The sequence below is a fragment of the Ovis canadensis genome, chromosome 2, assembly GCF_042477335.2.
Source record: "Ovis canadensis isolate MfBH-ARS-UI-01 breed Bighorn chromosome 2, ARS-UI_OviCan_v2, whole genome shotgun sequence".
NCBI lineage: Eukaryota > Metazoa > Chordata > Mammalia > Artiodactyla > Bovidae > Ovis > Ovis canadensis.
Window position 1 is genome coordinate 140,594,108 of NC_091246.1, and position 26,890 is coordinate 140,620,997.

The following is a 26,890-nucleotide window of genomic DNA, read 5'->3' on the forward strand; positions in this document are numbered from 1 at the left end:
ATCCCCAAACTGTCCAGTACCCTATACGATAGGTATTACTATCCATGGACATGAAAGTGAAAGTGTTTGTTGCTCAGTTATGTCCAGCTCTTTGAAATTCCATGGACTGTAGCCTGCCAGGCTCTTCTGTCCATAGAATCCTCCAGGCAAGAATACTGGAGTGAGTAGCCATTCCCTTCTCCAGGATTATTATCCATAGTATATATTAACCAAGGCAACAAATAAATCTCCCAAGGTCAGGATTCAAACTTCAGTGTGTCTGATTTTAAATCACATTTTTTATTGTAATACACTGCCCCCCAGTAAAAAAAAGCTGCCTTCATTTGATTTTTATTCACTGAATCTTTATTTGTACAAGCTACTGCTGTGCTAGGTTCAGGATTTATACTGAGATGTGTAAGACCTAGTTTTATATAAACAGCTACATGGGCAACTGTGATATGAGGTAGAAAGTGATACGTCTTGTAATTAATGAACAAATGAAGGACTCTGAGGTTCACAGGTGGGTGATGTCACATCTAATTGCTTCAAATGGTCAAAGGTGTCCTAAAGGAGGGGGTATCTGAATGGAGCCCGAGGGCTGCAGTTCCTGCTGCATGCACTGTGGGCTACATTTGAGATCTAGATCTTAGTGATTATTACTTTCTCTTACCATTCCGTGTGCCTCATTGTTTGCTGTCTTACAATCTGTTGCTGTTCTTCAGAACTGAAAGGAGAAAATAACTAGAGAAACACCTTGAATACCCGAGAGAAAAAATCAACTACTCTCAGACTCCGTGGATTCCTTTCATTTTCTCATTTGAGTGGATATAGCATAGTGTTTGGAGAAGACAATGGCACCCCACTCCAGTACCCTTGTCTGGAAAATCCCATGGACGTAGGAGCCTGGTGGGCTTCAGTCCATGGGGTTGCTAAGAGTCGGATATGACCGAGCCAACTTCACTTTCACTTTTCACTTTCCTGCATTGGAGAAGGAAATGGCAACCCACTTCATTGTTCTTGCCTGGAGAATCCCAGGGACGGGGGAGCCTGGTGGGCTGCCGTCTGTGGGGTCACGCAGAGTCGGACACAACTGAAGAGACTTAGCAGCAGCAGCAACATAGTGTTTAAAAGCCTAACTCCTATCCACTACTTAACCTAATAGCTGTACAATTTGGGGAAGTTAAACTTCTGTAGGCCTCAGTTCTTCCCGTTATAAAATGAGGGTAATATATGCCTCATAGATAGTTTTTCTGTGGAATTAATGGGATTCTGTATATATGTAAAGTGTTTAGCTGGGTGCTTAGAGCCTAAGTACCTAATAATGACTGATAGTCATAATTAATAGATGCTCTATCCATCTAAGCAGATAGATATGGCCAAAAAAATATAAGGAAGAGAGGTAGACATTTGTCTGCAATGTCAGAACATTGATACTGGTTCTGAATTCAAGAGTTAGCAATTCTGACTTGAGAGCTCCTCAGAATTAATGCAGAAATGCAGTTGCAGTTATGGAAGGTGTAATAGTGACAAGACCTCCAGCCAGTTGAGAGGAGCTAAGAAGTTCTTCATCTAGAACCATTGTTTTTTATCTTCTTAGTGCCCTAGATAGTTGCCCAAGTTGTAATTATTCCAGTATTTCTTTCTTAGGTAAAACAGTTACTCAGGAAAGACAGTGACGGCGGAGTCTTAGTAGACCTTACCTCTCAGTGACAAAAATATTCAGTTTTACTCAGCCATGAATTTTCTGGAGAACTCTCCTATGAATATTTTTATGCTTTGGTTGAATTTTAGTTACTGCAGCTGAAGGACTGGGATGATCTATAATAAAGTATTTCTCGATCAGAAATACTCAGGAAAAAAAGTTTCTTGGGTTACATGGGGTAACTGTTGTCTCTAAATTAGTAATTTAAACATTCATTGTTAAATAATGTGGAGAAAAAAACTACTGTCAAATTTGCCTTTAGTGTCTGTGTTTTTCAGGCCCACTGAGAAAAACATAAACTTGACTATAGGTTGTGTGCAACTAAGGGGTTGGCTGGCCTGTCTATTTTTAGTCATCACATGACAAACTAGGTCTAAGCTAAAGAGCAATGTAGGTTAGGCAAGGAAGTTCTTTCCATTGTATTTCTACTTGGAAAAAAATTTTTTGTCTCATAGTAATCAGGTAAGGGTATAAATTTGTGGAAATGAAACATCTGTAGATGTAAATGTTAATGTTTGCCTTTTTATTTACTTAGAAGTGTCTTTTAAAAAAGAAATCATTTTAAAAGATGGAACTATAGACTCAAATTTAAAAATATTAGGGTATGTTTACAAATCAGTCGTTCAGTATTATCAATATCTGCCATGGTTTAAGGACCACTTCATGCCCTGATTAAATTAGAATCTGCAGGGGCCCCATACTCCTTACAGACTATGAGATCTGAAATAAAATTTTTGCACTTATCTAAGCAGATGGACTGAATTCATTTGAATATAGTATTTTTGATTCTTTAAAGACAATGTAACTTTAGAATCAGAATGGGTTAAACTTGATTACTATAGTATGAGGAAACAGATGGGAGGTGTTGAGGGAACCAATATGAGAAAACCTAAGTTTACAGCCCGTTGGTTTTAAAGAAATGTACTGTGTAAGGTATTGCTCTTAAATGGAGCTGGGTTTGAGGCTCTTGCCAAGCACTTGCCTTTCTGTATCAGCAAACAGACACCTCAGGGTCCAGCACTACATCTGGGACCTGTGTACGTGAGGGACTGCTCCCAACCAGCTTGCACCGTGACCTGGCCTGAAGCTCTTTGAATGAGGAATGTTGAGATTAAGATTTAAAGTAATGGTAGGACCTATTTAAAATTACAGATGCACAGTAAAACTACTCATGGTAGAGAGATTGAACTGACCGTTCCTGGCTGTTGGTGCAGACAAGGGTGTGCTCCTTGCTCTTCGTGAAAATAGTATGATACCTAGTTAAACTCCTTTTGTTTTTCATCAAAATACTTTTCAGCTTTTGCTCGTGTTTAATAAAATGGGGTTTTGGTTAACTAACTGTAGTCCATATGCACAAAGGCAAATTATAGACCAGCTTTTCATAATTTACCTGGCAGGGGGTACCTTCTTTTTAAAACCTAGTGCTGTGTGTGTTGATTTTCCTTTGCTTTTAATAGGTTAAAAGAAAATCCATTTTGTAATGATGCATGACTCATTCAGTGCTCATTGTCTTCCCACTGATTTTTTTTTTTTTTTTTTGCCTTGAGCCAGCAAGAAAAATCTTACATGAGAGGAGGGAGATACAGAGTTGAGGAATACAGTACTTAAATACTGTTGCTTGATTCTCATTGGTTCTCTCCTTTCTTACGGTGACCAGTCTAATCAGCCTTCCTTGCCAAGTCCCTCCCCTCCCCCACCCTCTGCCAGGGGCTTCCCAGGGTGTCAGTTGCTTGAAACTGACTGCAGGCAGGATGTAGGCATCTCTCCTTCAGAATGGACATTAATACATTGACTAGAAAAGAAAGCATTTAGAAATGTATCATTTGTCAAAATTGCATGTTTCTTTAAAAAGGATAGAGAAATGCTGAATGTTTTATATGTTGGCATCGACTCTTTATTTCTGTTCAGACTTTTAAGTTTTCAGAAGCTTAAATATAGAGCCCTTTAAAAAAAAAAAAAAGGAAGAAAGAAGAATTTTTCTGGCTAGTGGACCTCTTTTTAAGAAGTGCTTCATCACCCTCCTCCACCTCTCCGTGCTGTTTCTCTGCAGCTCTCTGTAGGGTAGGGCTCTGTGCTGGCTGGAAGAATGCTCATTTGTTAGCTGAATAGAGTTCATCGACAGACATAGATCAATATAGGTTTGCTTTATTTCCTGTGAATTCCAAAATGCCATCCAAAGAGTCTTGGTCGGGTAGGAAAACTAATAGAGCTACAGTTCACAAATCAAAACAAGAGGGCCGTCAGCAAGATTTATTGATAGCAGCCTTGGGAATGAAACTGGGTTCTCAAAAGTCGTCTGTGACAATCTGGCAACCTCTGAAACTCTTTGCTTATTCGCAGTTGACATCACTTGTTAGAAGAGCAACTCTGAAAGAAAACGAACAAATTCCAAAATATGAAAAGGTCCACAATTTCAAGGTAAGAATATTTATTTTTAACCTTTTCTTATAAGAAAGGAAATGCACATTACTTGAAATATACAATTTTAAAAGTATGTCTTTTTAAAACTAGGATGACTGGACTAAACTGTTCTTGCTATTCAGGGAATGAAGATGTTTTAAGCATGATTTTTTTTTCAAGGAATAGCTGAGTAAAGCTGATAGAATCCAACCCCATTTTCTCTAGTGCTGATTTAGTATTCTGTTTGATCAGTGTATACTCAATGGTAAAAGTCTTGACTGATATTTAAAAGGTCTCAATTAATAATGATCTTGGCATTATTATTTGTGATGCAAATATGTCTAACCACCTTTGTGGGATGTTTTGTGAGAGGATTAGATCTGATCTTTCGTTTCTGGTAAAAAGCTTTGGCTATAAGAAGCATGTGCTGTTGGCATCTGGACTGAGCAGATGGTGTCCATTCCCCATAGTTTCTGTCTTTTCTCCTCTGCTGATGAATTGCCCATGATGAGAGGAGGATGGCTACCGTGGGACTGTTATGCTGCTGACACTTAGCAGCTTCTCTTCACTTTCTGAGTATTTTCTTTCACCTTGCATATGTGTATATATGTATAGTTTTTTAATTATTATGTTACTGTGTTTTACCAACCGTACTTTAATCATTTTTTATCAAAATGTGTGTGTAGATTCAAACTATGTGTAGATCTTGCCTGCATTTATAACATGATACAAGACCTTGAAGTTCAGTCCTTTGTAACCTAATTTGGAAAACATATGTGAGATTGTATGTGGGAGACCCAATTACACGTCATGGGTAACTGCACTAGCATTTCTATAGTAACTGCCCAATAGTTATACAACTTTATAATGAAGTTCCTGAGATAAGAATACTGTTAGTGTAGACAAAATGGCATTAGTTTTGGTGTTAGGGGGTATCTGTTTTCAGAAGATGATAAACTGAAGACCCTGCTCTTCCATTTGTTTATTAATTTATTCAGCAGATAGAATGCACCAAGCTCCAAATTTGCAATTTATCCTGATTTTTAACACTAGCATTAATTTTACTAAAATGCCAAATACCCAGCCTGCAGCAGCTCAGCTTTTTCCATAGTGAAAAAGATTTTTATGAACTTCAGATTATCTGGGGATAAAGGATACATTCCAGAATGCATGGGCTGTGTAATGTTGCCAATGTTTCAAGGTAAACCAAGTAGTGTTTTCTTTTCTCTCTTTCAACGTTATTAAAGACTTGACCTTTCAACCAGTCTTTGATGTAAAATGAAATTGAGACCACTGGTGTAAAATGTATCCAGTCTTAACTGCCTCTTCTGTTTATGACCTAAACAGTCCCTCTAGGTACTGGGCCTCAGTGTCTTGTGTGATGTGCCACCTGGTCTTACAGGATTTTTATCAGGAAAATGATCCCAAATATATCCTTTTGCAAGTATCAAATTGTGTACATGTTTGGTCTCAAAAATAGCCATTTCAGTTCCTAAGCAGGAAATTATGTGAACTCTTTCAAAATGGCTGAGATTTTAAAATATATCCCTCTGGTATGTTAAGCAGAAACAGATTGACCTGTTAAGGATGCCATTTTAGTGCTAAGTTCATTGTACATGCTTTCTGTCAATATTGACAACAAGCAAAGGGTAGATCTCTTCAAGAATTTCATAAACAAGCACATTCTTTCATTTTTTGGGTTCTGTCTTCCAGTAATTTCTCAGTTTCAACTTAACATGTGACTTTAATGAGCAGATTTTGTATAGCTAGAAAGTGCTGACTGTGGGACCAATTGTGACTTATAGCTCGGTACCAGTACTGTTAAAATTCTAGGTGTTTTTTTGCTTGTTTGTTTATAAAGAGCATATTAAAAAGTAAAAGTCTGCTTCCCTTTCTGGAGCTAAAAAATTAAAATGAGCTTGGACTCACTGTTTTTTAAAAAAAGTATTTATACTCAGAAAGAGCTCATGTTGGACAGTGGATTGCATTACATATTTTTTAGAGTTGCTAATAAGGTCAAAAGTCTCAAAGTTTGACTCTTTCCATTGAAATTACTCTGTTTCTTAAAAAATGTTTCTGCGGGGTCACGTTATAAAAACGAGAAGGTGGAGGGGGCATACTTGACTTCCAGGGACATCCCTAAAAGAATTCAGAGTCTGAGGCTGGAGCAGTGCTCTCCCACACAAATGCTCACTTAGAAGGTCACTGCCTGTGATATATAAGTATGTCCAGCTCAGAGATTTATTGTCGGGAAAGTCCTGAGCATTTACATACTGATAATCATTCATGTGGCCTTGCCATTGACTGTTTTTTCGTTGCTGAAAGTGTACTCTGCTGAACCACCAACCCACTCACCAAAGCCTCACTTCAGTGTGGTTTTCTTTTTTGCCTCTTGAACTGCCTTGTTATATAACATTGCTCTGTGGTGTGGAACAGCTGTCAGATCTCATTTCAGAAGGTGAAGCCACGAGTATCTTGTACCTTTGGTGAAACCCCCGCGACCCTCCACAAAAAATTCAACTGGGCCTAACTCCATACTCTAGGCAGGTGTTTGTTTTTTGTTATTGTGTTGTTTATAATAAAAGAGAAAAAAACAAGAAGGCTTCCTATTTTGCTGTGTTATATAACACAGTCCCCGTCCATTATTACTTACAAGGAAGGATTTGATAAAGAATCTTATCACAAGAAAGATAGTTGTCTTTCTTAGGGAGGTCATCATTTAAAAATAAATATACCACATCCTTTAAAAATGATTATCCTGTAAAGTTGTCAATATATATTAGAGTGAAAATAATTTTAACTGTCTCCTGGGTCAACCTCTCATTTTAAGAACTGCCCCTCTCCTAACACAACAGAGACAGCGAGTGCATAAGTGCAAATTTCTTAAACCGACTTAAAAACTAAGCAAAACAAAACCAACTCAGCCGTAAAAGTCAGACACAGGCACCCCACCAGCAGTGACTATATCCTACATCTGAGGCTCTCCAGATTGAATGATAACTCAGATCCAGTCCTTGCCCTTAGGAACTTGCTTGTTACTTGTGTGACCTTGGGCAGGTTGCTTCATCTCTCTGTACCTCTGGTTCTACGTGAGAAAAGTTGAATCCCTGATATGTGTAGGTACATGATAACCACTATTCCTGTTATTGCAAATTACCCCTAAGTGGATATTTTTTCTGAATCCATACCAAGACTGTTTCTTGCCCAGTAGCAGAGATCCTGATGCAGTTGAGAACCCTGGCATGATTGTGGTGCTAAAGAAAGCTCTTGCTTCTTTCTTAGCTCCCAGGCATAGTTATGTAAGAGCAGTGCATTTTCACGCACCACAGAATACAGTGAAATCTTCTGTATTTCTTTTATTTGCTTCAAATTATTCAATGTTCCATTTGGTATGTTTAATTCAAATAGCTCTATAAGACAAAATCAAGATTACATATAATGTAATAATAACAGAGAACTGGCTACTTGGGCAAATTAAAAGAAACATGAAGGATTATAGATACTTTTTAAATTTTTATTTTTTATTAGAATATAGTTGATTAACAATGTTGTGTTAGTTTCAGGTATACAGCAAAGTGATGCAGTTATACATGCATCTATTCTTTTTCAAATTCTTTTTTCATTTAGGTTATTGCAGTGTTAAGCAGAGTTCCCTGTGCTATATAGTAGGTCCTTGTTGGTTATCTATTTTAAATATAGTAGTGTGTACATGTCAATCCCAAACTTCCAATCTATCCCTCCCACACTCCATAACCATAAGTTTGCTCTTTGTCTGAATGGGTTTGTTTTGTAAATTAGTTCATTTGTATCATTTTTCTTAGATTCCACATATAAATGATATCCTATGATAATTGCCCTTTTTCTGTCTGGCTTACTTCACATAGTATTATAATCTCCAGGTCCATTCGTGTTGCTGCAGATGACAGTATTTCCTTCTTTTTAATGGTTGAGTATTAATTCCATTATGTATATGCACCACGTCGTCTTTATCCATTCATCTATTGATGGACATCTAGGTTGCTTCCATGTCTTGGTTATTGTATACAGTGCTGCAGCGAATATTGGGGTGCATGTATCCTTGCAAACCATGTTTTTCTCTAGATATATGCTGAAGAGTGGGATTGCAGGATCATTTGCTAGTTCTATTTTTAGTTTCTTAAGGAACCTCCATAGTGTTCTCCAGTGTCTGTACCAGTTTACGTTCTTACCAGCAGTGTACATGAGGGTTCCCTTTTCTACGCACTCTTTCCGTTTATTGTTTGCAGACTTTTTTGATGATGGCCATTCTGAATGGTATGAGGTGATAGCTCATTATAGTTTTGATTTGCATCTTCTAATAAATTAGCAGTGTTGAGCATCTTTTCACGAGCCTCTTGACTATCTGTATGTCTTCTTTGGAGAAATGTCTATTTAGGTCTTCTGCCCATTTTTTAAATTGAATTGCTTATTTTTTTATATTGAGCTGTATGAGCTGTTTGTATATTTTGGAAATTAATGCCCCAGTCACATCATTTGCAAATTTTTTCTCCTATTCTGTGGGTTATCTTTTGTTTATGGTTTCCTTTGCTTTGCAAAAGCTTTGGAGTTTAATTAGGTCCCTTTTGTCTATTTTTGTTTTTCCATTAACCTAGGAGATGGATCAAAAAAAGATACTGCTTCATTTCATGTCGAAGAGTGTTCTGCCTGTATTTTCCTCTAAGAACGTGCATTTTTCCATCTGTTTGTGTCATCTTCAGTTTCTTTCATCAGTGGCTTACAGTTTATGGAGTATAGGTCTTTTGCCTCCTTATAGTTTTCAGAATACAGTTAGATTTATTCCTAGGTATTTTATTCTATTTGATGTGATGTTAAATGGGATTGTTTCCTTATTTCTTTCTGATCTTTCATTGTTAGTGTATAGAAATGCAGCAGATTTCTGTGTATTTATTTTGTATCCTGCAACTTTACCAAGTTCATTGATGAGTTCTGATAATTTTCTGGTAGCATCTTTAGGATTTTCTATACATAGTACCATGTCATCAGCAAACAGTGACAGTTTTACTTTTTTTCCAGTTTGGATTCCCTTTATTTATTTTCCTTCTTTGATTGTCAGGGATAGGACTTTCAAAACTATGTTGAAAAGTGGTGAGAGCCGATATCCTTGTTTTCTACTAATCTCAAAGGAAATGCTTTCAGCTTTTCACCATTGAGAATTACATTAGCTATAGGTTTGTCATATATAGCCTTTATTATTTTGAGGTATGTTCCCTCTGTGCCCACTTTCTGGAGAGCTTTTATCATAAATGGGTGTTGACTTTTGTCAAAAGCCTTTTCTGCGTCTATTGATTTGATCATATCGTTCTCTTCAGTTTGTTGATGTGGTATTATCACATTGCTTCACAAATCATCCTCATCCTTGTACGCCTGGGCTAAATCTCACTTGATCGTGCTATGTGATCCTTTTAATGTACTGTTGGACTTGGATTGCTAGTATTATATTGAGGATTTTTGCATCTATGTTCGTCAGTGATATTGGCCTATAAGTTTCCTTTTTGAGTGTCATTTTTGTCTGGTTTTGATATCAGGGTGATGGTGGCCTCATAGAATGAGGTTGGGAATATTCCTTCCTCTGCAGTTTCTTGGAACATCTCAGAAGGATAGGTGTTAACTCTTTAAGTGTTTGATAGAATTCACCTGTGAAGCCATCTCATCCTGGACTTTTGTTTCTTGGGGTCTTTTAAATCACAGTTTCAGTATTTGTGATTGGTCTGTTCATATTTTCTGTTTCTTCCTGAGTCAGTCTTAGGAGATTATACCTTTCTAAAAATTTGTTCTTCTAGCTTGTCCATTTTATTGGCTGGCATATAGTTGCTTGTAGTAGTCTCTTATGATCCTTTGTATTTCTGTGATGTCCATTGAAACTTTTTTTTTCCCATTTCTAATTTTATTGATTTGATCCCTCTTCCTTTTTTTTTTTCTTGGTGAGTCTAGCTAAAGGTTTATCAATTTTGTTTATCTTTTCAAAGAACTAGCTTTTAATTTCATTGATCTTTTCTTTTATTTCTTTATAATTTCTTTTCTTCTACTAACTTTAGTGCAGGGGTGGGGGGTTGTTCTTTTTTGTCTCGTTGCTCTTAGTATAAGTTTAGGTTGTGTATTTGTGATTTTTCTTGTTTCCTGAGGTAAGATTGTGTTGCTCTTCCCTCTTAGAACTGCTTTTGTTGTCTCCCATAGGTTTTGGATGGCCGTGCTTTTATGTTTTCATTTGTTTCTAGGTGTTTTTTGGTTTCCTCTTTGATTTCTTCAGTGATCCATTGATTGTTTAGTAGCATATTGTTTAGCCTCCACATTTGTGTTTTTTACATTTTTTCCCCCCTTCAGTTGATTTCTAATCTCATAGTGTTGTGGTAGGAAAAGATGCTTGATATGATCTTTAATCTTAAATTTATCAAGGCTCACTTTGTGGTCCAGTGTGTAATTTGTCCAGAATATTCCATGTGTACTGAAGAATGTGTATTCTGCTGCTTTTGGGCAGAATGCCCTATAAATATCAAGTCCATCTGGTCTAATGTGTCATTTAAAGCCTGTGTTTTCTTATTGATCTTCTGTCTGGATGATCTGTCCATTGATGAAATTGAGGTGTTAAAGTCTTCCCCTCACTATTATTGTGCTGCTGTCGATTTCTCCTTTCATGGTTGTTACCATTTGCCTTATATATTGAAGTGCTCCTGAGTGTATATGTATTTAAAATTGTTATATCTTCTTCTTGGATTGATCCCTTGATCTTTATAGTGTCCTTCCCTGTCTCTTGTAACAGTCTTTAAAGTCTATTTTGTTCTGAGTATTGCTATTCCAGCTTTCTTTTGATTTCTATTTGCATGGAATACCTTTTCCATCCCCTTACTTTCAGTCTCTATGTGTCCCTATATCTGAAATGGTTCTCTTATAGACAGCATATATGTGGGTCCTGTTTTTGTATCCATTTAGCCAGCCTATGTCTTTGGTTGGAGTATTTAATCCATTTACATTTAAGGTAGTTATTGAAGTGTATTGGGTTGGCCCAAAAGTTCATTCCTAGTTTCCATAAGATCTTATGAAAAAGCATGAGCAAAATTTTAGGCCAACTCATATGTTCCTTTTGTCATTCTTTTTTTTTTTTTAATCAAAGGATACTTGCTTTACAGAATTGTGTTGATTTCTGCCAGACTTTAACATGAATCAGCCATAAGTATACGTATGTCTCCTCCCTCTGAAACCGTCCGCCCACTCCCCTTCCAGACCCACCCCTCTAGATTGTTGCAGAGCTCAACTCAGGTTTGAGTTCCAAGTCATACAACAAATTCCCATTGCCTATTGCCATTCTTAATTATTTTGGATTTGGTTTTGTAGATGTTTTCTCTTCCTTTCTTCTTTTGCTCTCTTATGACTTGATAACTAACTTTAGTGTTGTGATTGGATTCCTTTTTTGTTTTTGTGTATCTAGTGTAGATTTTCAGTTTGCAGTTACCATGAGGTTTTGATACAGCAGTCTGTATAGAAACAAGATTGTTTTAAGTTGCTGGTCTCTTAATTTCAAATGCATTTCCAATGTCCTGCATTTGTGCTCTCCTCTCCTCACAGTTGCTGGTTTTGATATATTTGTGTGCAGATAATTTCTTTCCCTTACTATGTGTTTGCCTTTACCAGTGAGCTTTTCCATTTGTAATTTTTCATTTCTAGTTGTGGCCTTTTCTGCCTAGAAAAATAGTAAGTTCCTTTAGTGTTTGTTGCAAAGCTGGTCTGGTGGTGCTGAATTGTATCTTTTGCTTGTCTGTAAAGCTTTTGATTTCTCCATCAAATCTGAACAAGAGCCTTGCTGTATAGAGTATTCTTGGTGGTAGCTTCTTTCCTTTCATCACTTTAAATATCTCATGCCACTCCCTTCTGGCCTCCAGAGTTTCTGCTGAGAAATCAGCTGATAACTTACAAGAGAACTCCCATAATGTTATTTGTTGCTTTTCCCTTGTTGCTTTTAATGTTCTTTGTCTTTTTGTCAATTTGATTACTATATGTCTTGGTGTGTTCTTCCTTGGGTTTATCCTGTATAGGACTCTGTACTTCTTGGACTCAGCCGATCTCACAGCATTTATTAAAAAACTGTTTCATGTTAAAGACTTAGATATAAGCCCTGAAACCAAAAATCTAGAAGATGAAAACGTAGAGGAAAATGTTTTTGACATTGGTTTTGGCATTGATTATTTACATATAGCCCCAAAAGCACAGGTAGCAAAAGCAAAAAATAAGTAGAAACTTTTGCACAGTAAAGGTAATAGTCAACAGAGTGAAAAGGCAACCTATGGATTAAGAAAACATTGACATTTGCAAATTGTGTATCTGGCAAGAGGTTAATATCCAAACTATATAGGGACGTCATACCAAAAAACTCATTTCAGAAATGAGGAAAGGACCTGAATAGACCTTTCTCAAAAGATAGACAAATGGTCAACAACTGTATGAAGAGGTGCTCAGCATCACCAGTCATCAGGGAAATACAAATCAAAACAAGATATATCATCTCATACCTGTTAGAATGTCTATTGTCAAAAAGACAAATAACCAGTGTAGGAGAGGGTGTAAAGGAACCCCTTATGCACTGTTGATGGGAATGTAAATTGTTAGTGTATTACGACCCAGCAGCAGGTTGCCTTTTCACTCTGTTGATTTCTCTTGCTGTGCAGAAGATTGTTAGATATAGTCTCACTTGCCTATTTTTTGCTCTTGTTCTTTTCAAATTTGGCGAGGGATTTGGAAGTTTGTCTTTCTTGGAGACTATTAGTGGAATTTCTTAGGAGTCCTATTTCTTTTATGGGATTAAAAAACAAAGTATTAGTAATATAGCATTTGGGGAGAACTTTGCAAGTTTGTTTTCGCTAGGAGGCTGTTAGTGAAACACATTAGGTGTACTTTGTCTTTTATGAAATTAAAAACCAAATAATTTAAAAACAAAACAAGCTTTTAAGATGTTAAGGTTGCCACTTTTAAACACCTTGAGGAGGAGCGTGGCACTCTTTCTCTGTCACCAGAACCTATCCTAGCTCTTATTTTCAACCAGTATCCTAATTTGAGACCCTCTGTCAGGGAGCTGCATCTAATGCAGTATTGATTATTTCCATCCTGTCTGTCTGTGCTGTTGACAATGTTTTAGAAAACATGGTTTCTCCAAAATGTTTCCTAAAGTGGAGAATCAGCCTGGCATATGACTCTCAACACAGTAACAAGTTGAGGATGTAAATCCTTAGGAAGAACACACAATTTTGAAAAGTCACCTCCTCTAGAATTCTTAGTACTTTAGTTTTTCTCCACACAGTAATCTAATCTCCAAGGATTTGGGACGTGTTCATGCTTTATAGGCAACTTTTTATAGTCGTTTGTGTCATATATCCATCCCCCTCACCCCCAGAGTTAACTTAGGATTAAGTCTTATTTCTGTTCCTGTGTAATATTTCATATATCTGTTTTCTACAACCTTGACACATTATACTTTTCTTCATTTTCTTTGTGGCCTACTATATCAACATTCCTTGGGAGACAGTCTAATAGTGAAGCCTATTGTGGCTTTAATAAAATAATCAAAGTTTATGCTTGAGGAATATGTACATGTCATAACATCATCTCTCTATCTCAGTACAATTATTACCCTTATTAGTTAGCATTCATTATTCTTATGTAACAGTATATAGCCCAAAATATCATTGCCCAAAGGGCAGAGAGAACAGACACATAGACACCAAAAGAAATGGAATAGAAATCTAGGAAAGATCTTTCTAAGTGAAGAGATCACATGCAGGTATTGATTTTTCTTGCTTAGATATTTTACCACAGCACTACTGATGGCTGAGAAACCACTACAAATTATTTTCCAATAAATAACATACCAATAGCTTTTTTTTTTTTCCCAGGCTTACTAACCTCTCACCTTAAATTACATTAATATTCTTTCTGCTGCTAGAATAGGAAAGATAGAAAGAAAAGGGGAAATAGTCCAGTGGCGGTACACTCCTGAAGAAAATAATCAACTGCTTATTTTCTATATGTGTGTATTTTGTAGGGAGCAAAAGTAGAACCGAGTGTGTTTTTAAAGTGTTATCCAGACATAGAAGTTGAAAAGAATACATTCATTTTTAGGTCATGGGAGCCAGAGGATTCTTGAATGTCCTCCAGTCTCTTGCAATGGAGGTGACATTTTTGGCGATGTGAATGGATTTGCCCATATCAGGCCTGAATGTGAGGTTCATTCTTTCTCTTTTGTAGAACTCCTGTGTTTGGAGTCCTAGCCCTTACGTGTTCCACACCCTGATTGCTGCTTGTGGCTCTGCCCTGCAAGCTCGCGCAGTGTGTTCATAAAGTGGAGATCCACCTCTCAGAGGCCTGTAATTTTGCTTTCACGGTTTGCTATTACAGCTCATTACTCCACCATTGTATGATGTTGCTTCAGTGTGTCTTTTTAGAAATCCACTTGGAACCCAAACTGATATTTACCATTTGAAAGGACAGATGGGAGACTTTCCATCCAAATGTCAGAAAGCCCAACCCATGCTCTCTGAGGCAAAGTGGGAAATTACTGGCTCACATAGTAGGAAACGTCCAGTGTTACTTGAAGGTATCCCTTGGCCCAGGGCTTAAAATGCTACCATGACTCTGTCACCCAGTTCTGTCTTCATTTTTAGGCTCCCTCTGGTGACAAGATGGCTGGCAGAGGTGCTACTCTGTATATGCTCAGATTCTAGTCAGCTGCTTAAAGACTACTTGAGCAAAGGGTCTAGGCTTGGCAGGCGTTCACGCAGTTATCTTATACGCCCATCTCTGAACCAGTAGCTCTGGTTCAAGAGAATAGAATGTGCTGATTGGCTTGGATCTAGGTCACATACCTTCTGCCGCAGCTGGGGATAGGGTCGGCTCCATACGGTTCACGTGGGTTGAAAACTATTAGCCAAAGACAAGACGTTTATTCTGCATGGCTAAAAAATAAGAAATGCCCATTACAACATTAAATGACAAATGAAATCACCAGTTACAAGATCCTAGTGTACAGCTCACTGAATATAATATTAATGTAACACTTGGCTGAGAGAAGTGCTCATGTAGAACATGAGGGTAAAAGAATCCAGAAGCAGTTCAGCCTATAGAAAGGGCATTGAGGATGGCTGATTAGGTTAATGCCATTTGACATGTGTTGAAATGGATGCCCAGAAAAGTCGCGGGTTCAAGCTTACATGAAAGATCAGTTTCAGAATCAAGAACATAATCTCAGCTCCCACTTTCAGCCATGATGGAAGAAATAGATATACCTTCCCATCTTACACAACTAGCAAGCCATAAAAAGTATGCAAAACAACAGTCAGACATTGAACAACAGGTATTACAGTTCTGTGATACCTGAAGAAGGAACACAAGCAAGGTGAGTCTTAAGATTGCTCTCACTCACTGCGTGAAGGCAGTGTCCAGGCCACAGCACATGGACGGGAAATCCTCTGGTCTAACCAAGTTGAGGACACAGACTGGAGTTTGGCAAGACAAAGAAGCCAAAATTTGGGGGGCAGAGTACCTGGGGGACAGAGCTGTACTCAGCTCTGAAGTTCTGCATGGGCGTCTTCATGAGTCTTTTGAGTGAGTGCTTATCTACACCTGCATGAGAAGAAACTATCAGAAAACCACCAGAAAGCAACAGGCTGAATAATTTCCGAAATTCACCCTCGGCTGAGTGTAGTTTTGCCCACCTGAGAGTAGAAGTGGAAAGACATCATAATAGATGAGGCATTGTTTTACAAGTCCTCAGAATGGTATCGTCTTAGTAGCATGATTACATTAGCAGTAGACTAGAGGCTGCAGCGAGGAAAGAAAGGGAAGCTGTTTAAAACAATCCAAATGGAGTCTCTAGAGATTAAAAAAAAATGCCTGAAATTTAGAATACACTGGATGGTATTAATAGCATACTAGGTAGCAGAGAAGACGAAGATTATTGAACCAGAAGACACAGCAATAAAAATATCCAAAATGGAGGACAGAGACCCGGGGCAGGGGGTGGGGGCACAGCCTCAGAGGCCAGTGGGACAATATGAATCTACCTTAGGTGCGACTGGAGTCAGAAGACGCAATGGTGGGAGGTCACGGGATAAAGCGATAATTACCAAGAATTGTGTAAATTTGACAAAAACCCACAGATCCAAGAAGTGCTATGAGCACCGGATAGAAAAAAACATGAAAACACCACTAGGCACATCATAATCAAAACTGCTGAAAACCGGTGCTAAAGAGAAAATTGCAAGAGCAGCAGAGAAACAAAGAGGAAACCAGGCTATGGGTAAGAAGTTTCCTTCCTAAAGTGGTACTCTGCTTCAGCCTGATGGTGAAGTTTTAATCCCTTACATGTGGTAAAATATATAAAAGATGGCTCTAGGCTCTAGAAATTAAACATGTGTTTGGTTTCTCTTGAATTTTATTTTCACATTCCAGTTTCTTTTTTTAAAATATTATTATTTTTTTTACTTTACATTACTGTATTGGTTTTGCCATACATTGACATGAATCCACCACAGGTGTACATGAGTTCCCAACCCTGAACCCCCCTCCCACCTCCCTCCCCATATCATCTCTCTGGGTCATCCCAGTGCACCAGCCACAAGCATCCTGTATCCTGTATCAACATTCCAGTTTCATTATGTATTTGTAGTTTTATGGTTTTATGGATCATGGAAAAAGCAAGAGAGATCCAGAAAAACATCTATTTCTGCTTTATTGACTATGCCAAAGCCTTTGACTGTGTGGATCACAATAAACTGTGGAAAATTCTGAAAGAGATGGGAATACCAGACCACCTGACCTGCCTCTTGAGAGATCTGTATGCAGGTCAGGAAGCAACAGTTAGAACTGGACATGGAACAACAGACTGGTTCCAAATAGGAAAAGGAGTACGTCAAGGCTGTTTATTGTCACCCTCCTTATCTAACTTATACGCAGAGTACATCGTGAGGAATGCTGGACTGGAAGAAACACAAGCTGGAATCAAGATTTCCAGGAGAAATAGCAATAACCTCAGAAATGCAGATGACACCACCCTTATGGCAGAAAGTGAAGAGGAACTAAAAAGCCTCTTGATGAAAGTGAAAGAGGAGAGTGAAAACGTTGGCTTAAAGCTCAACATTCAGAAAACAAAGATCATGGCATCAGGTCCCATCACTTCATGGGAAGTAGATGGGGAAAGAGTGGAAACAGTGTCAGACTTTATTTTTTTGGGCTCCAAAATCACTGCAGATGGTGACTGCAGCCATGAAATTAAAAGATGTTTACTCCTTGGAAGAAAAGTTATGACCAACCTAGATAGCATATTCAAAAGCAGAGACATTACTGTGCCAACTAAGGTCCGTCTAGTCAAGGCTATGGTTTTTCCAGTGGTCATTGTATGGATCTGAGAGTTGGACTGTGAAGAAGGCTGAGCACCGAAGAATTGATGCTTTTGAACTGTGGTGTTGGAGAAGACTCTTGAGAGTCCCTGGGACTGCAAGGAGATCCAACCAGTCCATTCTGAAGGAGATCAGCCCTGGGATTTCTTTGGAAGGAATGATGCTGAAGCTGAAGCTCCAATACTTTGGCCACCTCATGTGAAGAGTTGACTTATTGGAAAAGACCCTGATGCTGGGCGGGATTGGAGGCAGGAGGAGAAGGGGGCAACAGAGGATGAGATGGCTGGATGGCATCACCGACTCGATGGACGTGAGTCTGAGTGAACTCCGGGAGTTGGTGGTGGACAGGGAGGCCTGGCGTGCTGCAGTTCATGGCGTCACAAAGAGTTGGACACGACTGAGCAACTGAACTGAACTGAGGACCTTAAATATGCACACTCACAAATAGAAATGGAATGTACATTTTTTTAAAAAAACAAGAGGTTAACATCTTTAAAGATTATTTCAGGGTAGGAAAAATATGTCAACAGAAGAAGCGTATTTTGCTTTGTCACTAGTACTCCATAGACGGAGGAGCCTGGTCGGCTATAGTCCATGAGGTTTCAAAGAGTCCGACACGACTGAGCAACTTCACTTTCACTTCACTAGTTCTGTTGGGAAGTGGGGAGAATACATACAGATGCTGCAAGACAGCAAAATTCCCATCAGTAACTATGCAAAACAATGGAATAACATCTTTAAAGTGCTCAACAATAATAATAATACTATATTCTAGAATACTATATTCTGCAAAAAATCTTTCAAATATGAAGACAAAATATTTTTTAAACAACAATAACAACAAAAAAAAAAAACCTGAGTGATTCCATCACCAAGAGACCTATAAGAATGTTAAAGGAAGTTCTTCAGACAAAAGAAAAATAATACCAGATGGAAATTTAGGTCTGTACAAAACAATAAAGAATGCCAAAAATAGTACCAGGTCTCCTGCATTGCAGGCAGACACTTTACCCTCTGAGCCACCAGGGAAGCCCAATAAACATGTAGGTAAGTGTAAAAATATGTTTTTCCATCATTTTAGTGTTTTTCTTTTAATTAATTTGCTGTTTAAAGCAAAAATAGTAATATGTAATTTGCACAAGTAACACAAAAACAAGAGCATAAAGCATAGGGTCAGAAAGTGTAAATGTATTGTTGTAAGATACACTAAACATGAGGGGGTATAATATTGTTTGAAGGTAGACTATAATATTATTAAAGATGTATATGGTAGACCTAAGAATAAAACAGTTATAAGCTAATAGTATAGACAAAATGCATTCATAAAAAGTATACAAGAAAAAAAATCCAAATGAAATATATAGAAAACAAAAGCTAGATGACAATTTAAAGCCAGTTATATTGAGAACTATACTAAATGGAACTAAACTACACACTCCATTAAAAGAGAGAGGTTGTTGTCAGATTGGATTTAAAAACCAAGATGCAACTATATTCTATCCACAAGAAACCCACTTTAAAGAGACAGAGAAATAAAAAGATGTATCATACAAACAGTAATTCAAAGAAAGTTCAAATGGCTATAGTTAAACATAGTAGTTTTCAGAACGAGAAGTATTATTGGCAGTAAAAAGGGTAAAATTCATCAAGAGGACATAGTTTAAAACTTATATGTACCTAATATCAGAGATTCACAATACATAAAGCAGCAACTGAAAAGTGAAATGGGCAGATCCACAATTACAGATGGAGCTCTCTGCACTTCTGTCACAGTGATAGGACAGACAGACAAATAGAACAAATGTAAAATCAGTAAGGATTTAAAAGACTTGAATAGCAGTATCAAACGTGGTATTTGCAGAGTATTCTACTTGGCAACAGCAGAATACACAAACTATTCAAGTGAACATGAAAGATTTACCAAGATAGACAATATTCTGGGCCCTAAAACAAGTGTCAATAAATATAAAAGGATTGAAATCATATAAAGCATATCCTCTTACCACAACACAATTAAATTCAAAATCTGAAAATGTTTCCACATATTTAGAAATTAAACAACTTACTATTAAATAACTCATGAATTAAAGAAGTGATCATAGGAACATTAGAAAATATTTTAGCCTGAATAAGAGGAAAACTACAACATACCAAAATTCTTGGAATGTGGCTAAAATAGTGCTTAAATTGAACTTTGTAGCATTAAATGCTTATTTTGGGGGGAAAAGGTCAAATTAGCTAAACTTTCACCTTCAGTTCAGTCGCTCAGTCGTGTCCAACTCTTTGTGACATGTCGGTTATGCCATCCAGCCATCTCATCCTCTGTCGTCCCCTTCTCCTCCTGCCCCCAATCCCTCCCAGCATCAGGGTCTTTTCCAATGAGTCAACTCTTCACATGAGGTGGCCAAAGTACTGGAGCTTCAGCTTCAGCATCATTCCTTCCAAAGAAATCCCAGGGCTGATCTCCTTCAGAATGGACTGGTTGGATCTCCTTGCAGTCCAAGGGACTCTCGAGTCTTCTCCAACACCACAGTTCAAAAGTATCAATCCTTCGGCGCTCAGCTTTCTTCACAGTCCAACTCTCACATCCATACAAGAACACTTTTGAAAAACCATAGCCTTGACTAAACGGACCTTTGTTGGCAAAGTAATGTCTCTGCTTTTGAATATACTATCTAGGTTGGTCATAATTTTTCTTCCAAGGAGTAAGCGTCTTTCAATTTCATGGCTACAGTCACCATGGAGCCCAAAAAGATAAAGTCTGACACTGTTTCCCCATCTATTTCCCATGAAGTGATGGGACCAGATGCCATGATCTTTGTTTTCTGAATGTTGAGCTTTAAGCCAACTTCTTCACTAGCAAGAGAGTTCCAGAAAAACATCTATTTCTGCTTTATTGACTATGCCAAAGCCTTGACTGTGTGGATCACAATAAACTGGAAAATTCTGAAACAGATGGGAATACCAGACCACCTGACCTGCCGCTTGAGAAACCTGTATGCAGGTCAGGAAGCAACAGTTAGAACTGGACATGGGACAACAGACTGGTTCCAAATAGGAAAAGGAGTACATCAAGGTTGTATATTGTCACCCTGCTTACTTAACTTATCTGCAGAGTACAGCATGAGAAACGCTGGGCTGGAAGAAGCACAAACTGGAACTTTCACCTTAGGAAACTAGAAAAAGAAGACCCAATTAACCCAATAGAAAAACAATAGAAAAAATTTGGATCTCTTTTACTAGAGCTTTAAAAAGAGTTTGAACTACATAGTTTAAGAATTTTTTGTGCATTTTCGTGAAACCTTTTCCAGGTAATTAGAGGAATACTCAATTCATAATAAAACAACAAACTTCTTCAGGTGACATTTTTACAACTATAAGCCAAAGAGAAATTGAAACCTGGCTTTGAGGAACTGTGACTGTTAGTACAGACTGGGCTTTGAGAAATTGTGGATCATAAGATAATGTGGATTAGTCTGAGCTTTTTTGTTTCTTAGTGTTCAGTTTATATCCTATAATGTGGTATAGAGATTACCTGTCACTCAGCTGTGGATAGTACAGTGGTTTTTATTGCACAACCTAGTTGATTCATTTATTATATTTTCCTATTATCCTTTCATAATATGACTTTAGGAGATATTTTGAAGTGTTGATTTACTGTGTTGATTTTTCCCTACTGATATTTAAATGCACATTAGTCCAAGTAATGAAACTAAACTTTCAAAGTAGAAGTGTTTTTAGGTATGGTGTTCAACATTTTAAAACTTTTTAACCATAGTTCAGTTTAGAGACAAAGCTTTCATTAGAGCTCCTATAAAAAGAAATTAAAAGAAATTTGCTTCTGAAACCTGAAAAATGGCTAAACATTAAATTATAGGTTCTATAATGCTTTAAAAACCCACATTTTAGAATGGAAAGTTTTTAAATTACTGGGTGATATTTATTGTTATATCATTTATTACACAAACTTCACCTTGTAATGTGATAAATAAAATACATGCCTTGAGTAGTTTGGTGTTTCCACTGCCTGATTCCTGGATTTCAAGTTGTTGGCTCTGTGTAAGGGGCCAGTCTGACAGCTTAGAACAGTGACACCAGAAACTGTGTTTGTATTTTAGCACTAATGAAATTGTGTATGAGCCTAAGCTGGAGAAGGCAATGGCAACCCACTCCAGTACTCTTGCCTGGAGAATCCCAGGGATGGAGGAGCCTGGTAGGCTGCAGTCCATGGGGTCGCTAAGAGTGGGGCATGACTAAGCGACTTCACTTTCACGTTTCACTTTCATGCACTGGAGAAGGAAATGGTAACCCACTCCAGTATTCTTGCCTGGAAAATCCCAGGGACAGAGTAGCCTGGTGGGCTGCCATCTCTGGGACGCACACAGTCGGACACGACTGAAGCGACTTAGCAGCGTGAGCCTAAGCAAGTTCACGTGTCTGTACCACATTAACTCAGCTGTAGTTTTAGAGTTATTTCTCCCTCACTGGGATAGTGTTGATGTGGAAAGATAGATCATGAAGGAAGCCATAAAGAAATTTAAACTTTGTTAACAAGGCCCAAGAGGGTGACAGAGGATGAGATGGTTAAATAGCATCACCAACTCAATTGACATGAATTTGAGCAAACTCTAGGAGGTAGTGAAGGACAGGGAAGCCTGGTGTGCTGCAGTCCATGGGGTCGCAGAAAGTTGGACATGACTTAGCAGCTGAACAACAACAAGGCCCTGTATAGGATTGTGGTGAATGGACTGTGTGAATAGAATTGATAATACATTATTTTTTCTGTACATGTTTATGTTTAAAGAACTGTTTTATATAGCAGTTAATAAAAGTCATTTGTGTGTTTTACATGTAGGAGCAGAACTAAGTTATTAATAGTGTCCTGATAATTGTCCCACTAGTAAAGCATGGCTAGTGTTGTTGTAGCCTGACCATGTTACGTTAACTTTTGCCTGTAGTTATTTCTCATATTTAGGGGGATACCACTGATTTGTGATATGACCAAGGTATGTCCAGGAGTCTCATAACACCTCCCTCAATTCTGAACAGTTTTCTCACTCTTGAAACCTTAGGTTGCTGAGTTGCCTGTCCTTTGTCCTCCTTTTCACAGTGATACATACCTCTGACGGTATAACTACTTGTGTGGTGAAGTGAGGACCTCACAGCCCCTGCACGATCATGGGTAGTAGCCAGCTGTGGACGCTGTTAGCACCTGGACACCTGGCAAGGGGGACATTTGTCCAGTGCTTCCATGCACCCAGGACCCCCTTGAGGTTGGCCAGAGGCTGTGCCCCTCCTATGCCAGGCACCCTCCAGCCCCAAGCATTGCTTGCGGCCATATTTCAGCATGTGCTCCAGGCCCTCCTTCTGCCTTTCGTGCCCTGGGCACCGCCTTACACTAGAACAAGTCGGGGAGGCATGGCCAGCGCCCTGTCAGTGCTGCTGGCTTAACCATACCCAAACCTTACTGTTTGGTATAGCGTTTTCCTGAAGATTGTTAAGACTACTCAAAGTTTAAATAACAAGGTAAGAAGTACTGCTCTGATACTAAAAGAAAAAAAGTGTTAGTCGCTCAGTTGTGTTCCAGTCTTTGTGACCCCATGGACTGTAGCCTGCCAGGCTTCTCTGTCCGTGGGATTCTTCTCCAGGCAAGAATACTGGAGTAGGTAGATAGCTATTCCCTTCTCCAGGGGATCTTCCTGACCCAGGGATCAAACCCAGGTCCGCTGCATTGCCCGCAGAGTCTTTACCACTAAGCCACCAGGAAGCTATGATACTAAAGATAGTCCTATTTTTAAGTTCCCCCTCCCTACCTTTTTTTTTTTTCCTGCAGGGTACCTGTGTACAGTTTTAAGTGTTTGTTGCTAATGATGATAGCCAACGTTCTACAGTCTCGTCTCATTATTTAGTATCAATCAAAATATACCTTAACCACAAAGAAGTCAAATTAGGACCAAAATTCTAAATCCCAAACCTTTTGGATCAAAATAAACCCATCTCAGTACGACTAAAATTGGCTACTTAAAAGAGTACATTCAGCTGCCCTAAAGATAAAAATGAAAAAAAAAAAGCCTTTCGTGCCCAGCTGCCTGCCTACCTACATTCCTTTCGTTTTGATTCTGATCATCTGTTCTCTCCCTTCGTTGCCTAATATCACACTGGAGAACTGACTCATCAGAGCCTCCCAAATGAAGAGCGGCAGCTGAAATGTCATTCCCACCTTTCCAGGCAAAATTTCATTTCCCCTAATGTTCTTATCGCCTCCAACATCGTTTATATTTGCAGCAGGCTTTGCAGGCACTCTCCTTGGCTGTTTGCATTCATGCTTATTTCTAGAGGTAGTGTTATGGCTTGGGAGGAATAATGAAGATGTGATTTTTTTCTTTCTCTTGCCATAGCATAGAATTCTTTTCTGCTGTTTCTGTTACTGACATTCAAATGGAGATGTGAACGTCAGAAACCTGAGAAGCAGGAGTGCTGGTTTTCTTATGGAAACCAGGGTTCAGGTTAATGTGACTGTAGGCCCAGTTGAGAACAGCTTCAGTTTTTATCTAGATCGATACCCAGGAGACACAGGACCCTTGGCCTGTGCCATGTGGACCCCTCAGGAGCCCACCCATCTCACTCCCTGTCTGTCCTTTTCAGCCTGTTTCTGGCCGTTACCCACCCTGTGACAGACTCTGTTGGGTCCACTGGTTAATACAGTCTTTCATCTTCATTTTTAAGGTGATTGATGTGACAGGAGGTATTCACAAGTGAGAGCAATCTCAGATGCCATGGTAGTAAAGTTGTCTTTTTTCCAGTTGCAAGAGAAGAGGTCCTTAAAACAAGCTGCTCTGCCCTTTGTTTGTGGCAGTATAATTCATGCCATGTGCTGGGTCACTTTCATTTGTCAAGATGTACCAAAAGCTTTGGAGGTGGCCTAGAAAAAAATACCTGTGGCCAAGTTAAAAGGTAGTTTTCCTCAGGACCATCTCTGACCTCAGTAACACTGTTACATGCTGACACTGATTGGGATCAAAACATTCCCCCAGGGAATCCCTTTTTTACAAATTAATCAAGTGGTTGGTTTAAATAACCAAAAGGAAGAAACAGTGCCGTTTATAAAGGAATTGGTTATTTTCCCACCTTATAAAGCCAGCGTATGTCATTAAGGTCATACAGTACACAACAGAAGCTGAGGTGGCCGCTGCTTATAAGAAGCAGTATATAGAGACTAAAGAATGTTATAGAATAAAGCATGATGCTACCAACACATTCTTTTTCACAGGACCAATATCCCTCAGCCTTAGCTATAAGAAACACAGACAAGGAGCCAGAAGTTTGGTGAGTTTGGTCTGGTTTGTTAATGCCGTCAAGAGGAAGATAGGTGATGCATTTTCCTGATCTACATCCAGTGCTGGCAAAGTTACCTTATCAGATTTCCAGGTTTACAACTAAGAATTAGTGGTGGGAAAAGGGTTAGGAAGAGGGAGAAAGAGCTGACAGCCTTGGAGAGTAAGAAGAGACAGGAAAACTAAAACACAGACTTAGATAAACATAAAAATCTGGCACAATTTACAAAAATTCCCTAAAAAAATTACACATGGACGATGTCACTTAATGAGTATCTGTTCGTTGTGTTATGAAGACGTCAGTAATCTTGATTACCTGAGTGCTGACCTGTGCGGATGTCTAAGAGCGTTTGCTGTATACTACAGGGCATCTCAGGCATAAGCCGTTCTCTTTTATAACCTTGCGTGTGCCTGAGCGCCTTGTGAACCACTCAGGTCTCCTTTCTTCCAGATTCCAGCCTAGCTCTCTGTTCGCATACTCCGAAGCAGAAAGAACCTCCAAGATGCAACTTTTGACCTTTTAATTATTGTATTTTGAATGTCCATTTCTGATTAAATCATTCTGAGACTGGTAGTCAGAATACAACCGTATCTGGTAAGCAGAATTATCTGCAGGCGTCAGTGCCCTGGAGCTTCATCTGCAGGCGTAACGCGGGCCCTGTTTCTGTGGTGCCAGATAGACAGAAGAACTGGAAATCATACAACTATTCTAAGTTGTACAGTTTGTACAATTGACTTGTTAAAGGTATCTTTTTTTGAGTCAGTAAAATATGTGATATAAACGTCACTGCTAATGTAAAACTGCATATAAATAAAACATTCAGATAAAGCTCAAATGTAACACAATCACCCTTTTTAAAAGAAAGTGTGCATCGCTTTTTCTTTAATGCACTTTATACTGTTACAGTAGTGATATGATTATAATGCCATCCAGGAAAGAGACTTGCTTTCAAGTTCAGCAGCCCTTCTTTGAATTTCTGACCAGTTCCAGTTCCTATTCCCCACTTTTTCTAAACTTCATTTGCTTCATGACTGAACTTACTTCCTAACACAACAGCAGCTAAACTGTCAAGTATGAACTCCCTTAGCCTGCTGGGTCCTGGGCTCCCACCACTCCTGCCCTGCACAGCCATCCTCTCCCCCTTACGCTTGCCCCTCCCACCTCGGGGAAGGGGAAGAGTCCGTTTGCTCTTACTCAGAGCTAGTCCCTCTGCCCTGGTCCCATCTCCACTGGGTGCCCTCAGGAAACTTACTCCAGGAGCTACCGCCTCTGTCTCCATCCCTTCCGCTCGTCCCCTCCCACCTCACTCCCAGACCTGTTCCTCTGCTTCTGGTCCCCCTGTTAATGCCATCTGCCCTCATCAGCAGGCCCCAAAGCCTAAGGCTTGGCCCCCTCCCTTGCCTGTGACTCAGTCCGTTACCAAGTCCTACTGACCCTGCCTCCTTGCGCTCAGTCAACACTGCCTGAGTTCAGGTGCACGTCATCCAGTACCTGAACCACTGCTGTAGCAGCCTGCCTGGTCTGTCTTTCTCCAGCCTTGATCCCTTGATTGTGTCACTTTCCTTAAAAATCTTCAGTGGCCCTGCATTGCTGACTGAACAAAGTATACGTTTGCAGGTATGGGAGAGGCCCCATCTTGCCCCTTTCCACTGCTGCCACCCCACCCACACTGAACTGCCTCACAATCCTCTAAACATCCTATTGTTACGCTCCTGGTGTGTCTCTGATTTCCTTGGAGCAGCCTTTCCTAATTCATCCTCTAACACACACAACCCCATTTAAGCCTGATTCTGCTCACCCAGAAGCCTCAACTCATTCATCTTAACCAAGCAACGTCCCTCCCCAGCTGCCCTTATACTTTGCAGACACTTTCAGAAGAGGCTTTTCATGTTATATTTAGCAGGAGAAACCTATGGTGAATTCCTTGAGCCAGTATTTTAAAAAATTTTTGTATATGTCATCACTTAATGTTTGTAAATGAATAAAAATGATTAATTCATGAATGATGTCCATTTGTTTTGATAACCTTTAGGAGGATCAAAGAGACACCAAG

The 26,890-nt window shown here is 39.0% G+C and overlaps 1 protein-coding gene and 1 long non-coding RNA gene across 10 annotated transcripts in view; one reads left to right on the top strand and one right to left on the bottom strand.

Moving 5' to 3' along the window:
* CHN1 (chimerin 1) overlaps positions 1 to 26,890 on the top strand; it is a 215,530-nt gene that overhangs the window by 161,113 nt on the left and 27,527 nt on the right. For 7 of the 8 annotated variants that reach the window (XM_069577165.1, XM_069577166.1, XM_069577169.1 and 4 more), the window contains one exon: positions 4,025 to 4,102. In XM_069577165.1, the coding sequence (XP_069433266.1) occupies positions 4,025 to 4,102 (78 nt within the window). Of the gene's footprint in view, positions 1 to 2,741; positions 2,814 to 4,024; positions 4,103 to 26,890 lie in introns of those variants that run through there. The other variant, XM_069577172.1, reaches the window with a different exon arrangement.
* The window catches only part of LOC138433852 (uncharacterized), a 76,494-nt gene continuing 53,159 nt past the window's right edge, over positions 3,556 to 26,890 (bottom strand). The window contains exons 2-3 of one of the 2 annotated variants that reach the window (XR_011254488.1): positions 14,971 to 15,060; positions 3,556 to 4,051 (exon numbers count right to left, since the gene is read on the bottom strand). This is a non-coding gene — a long non-coding RNA (uncharacterized lncRNA). The remainder of the gene's footprint in view (positions 4,052 to 14,970; positions 15,061 to 26,890) is intronic. The other variant, XR_011254489.1, reaches the window with a different exon arrangement.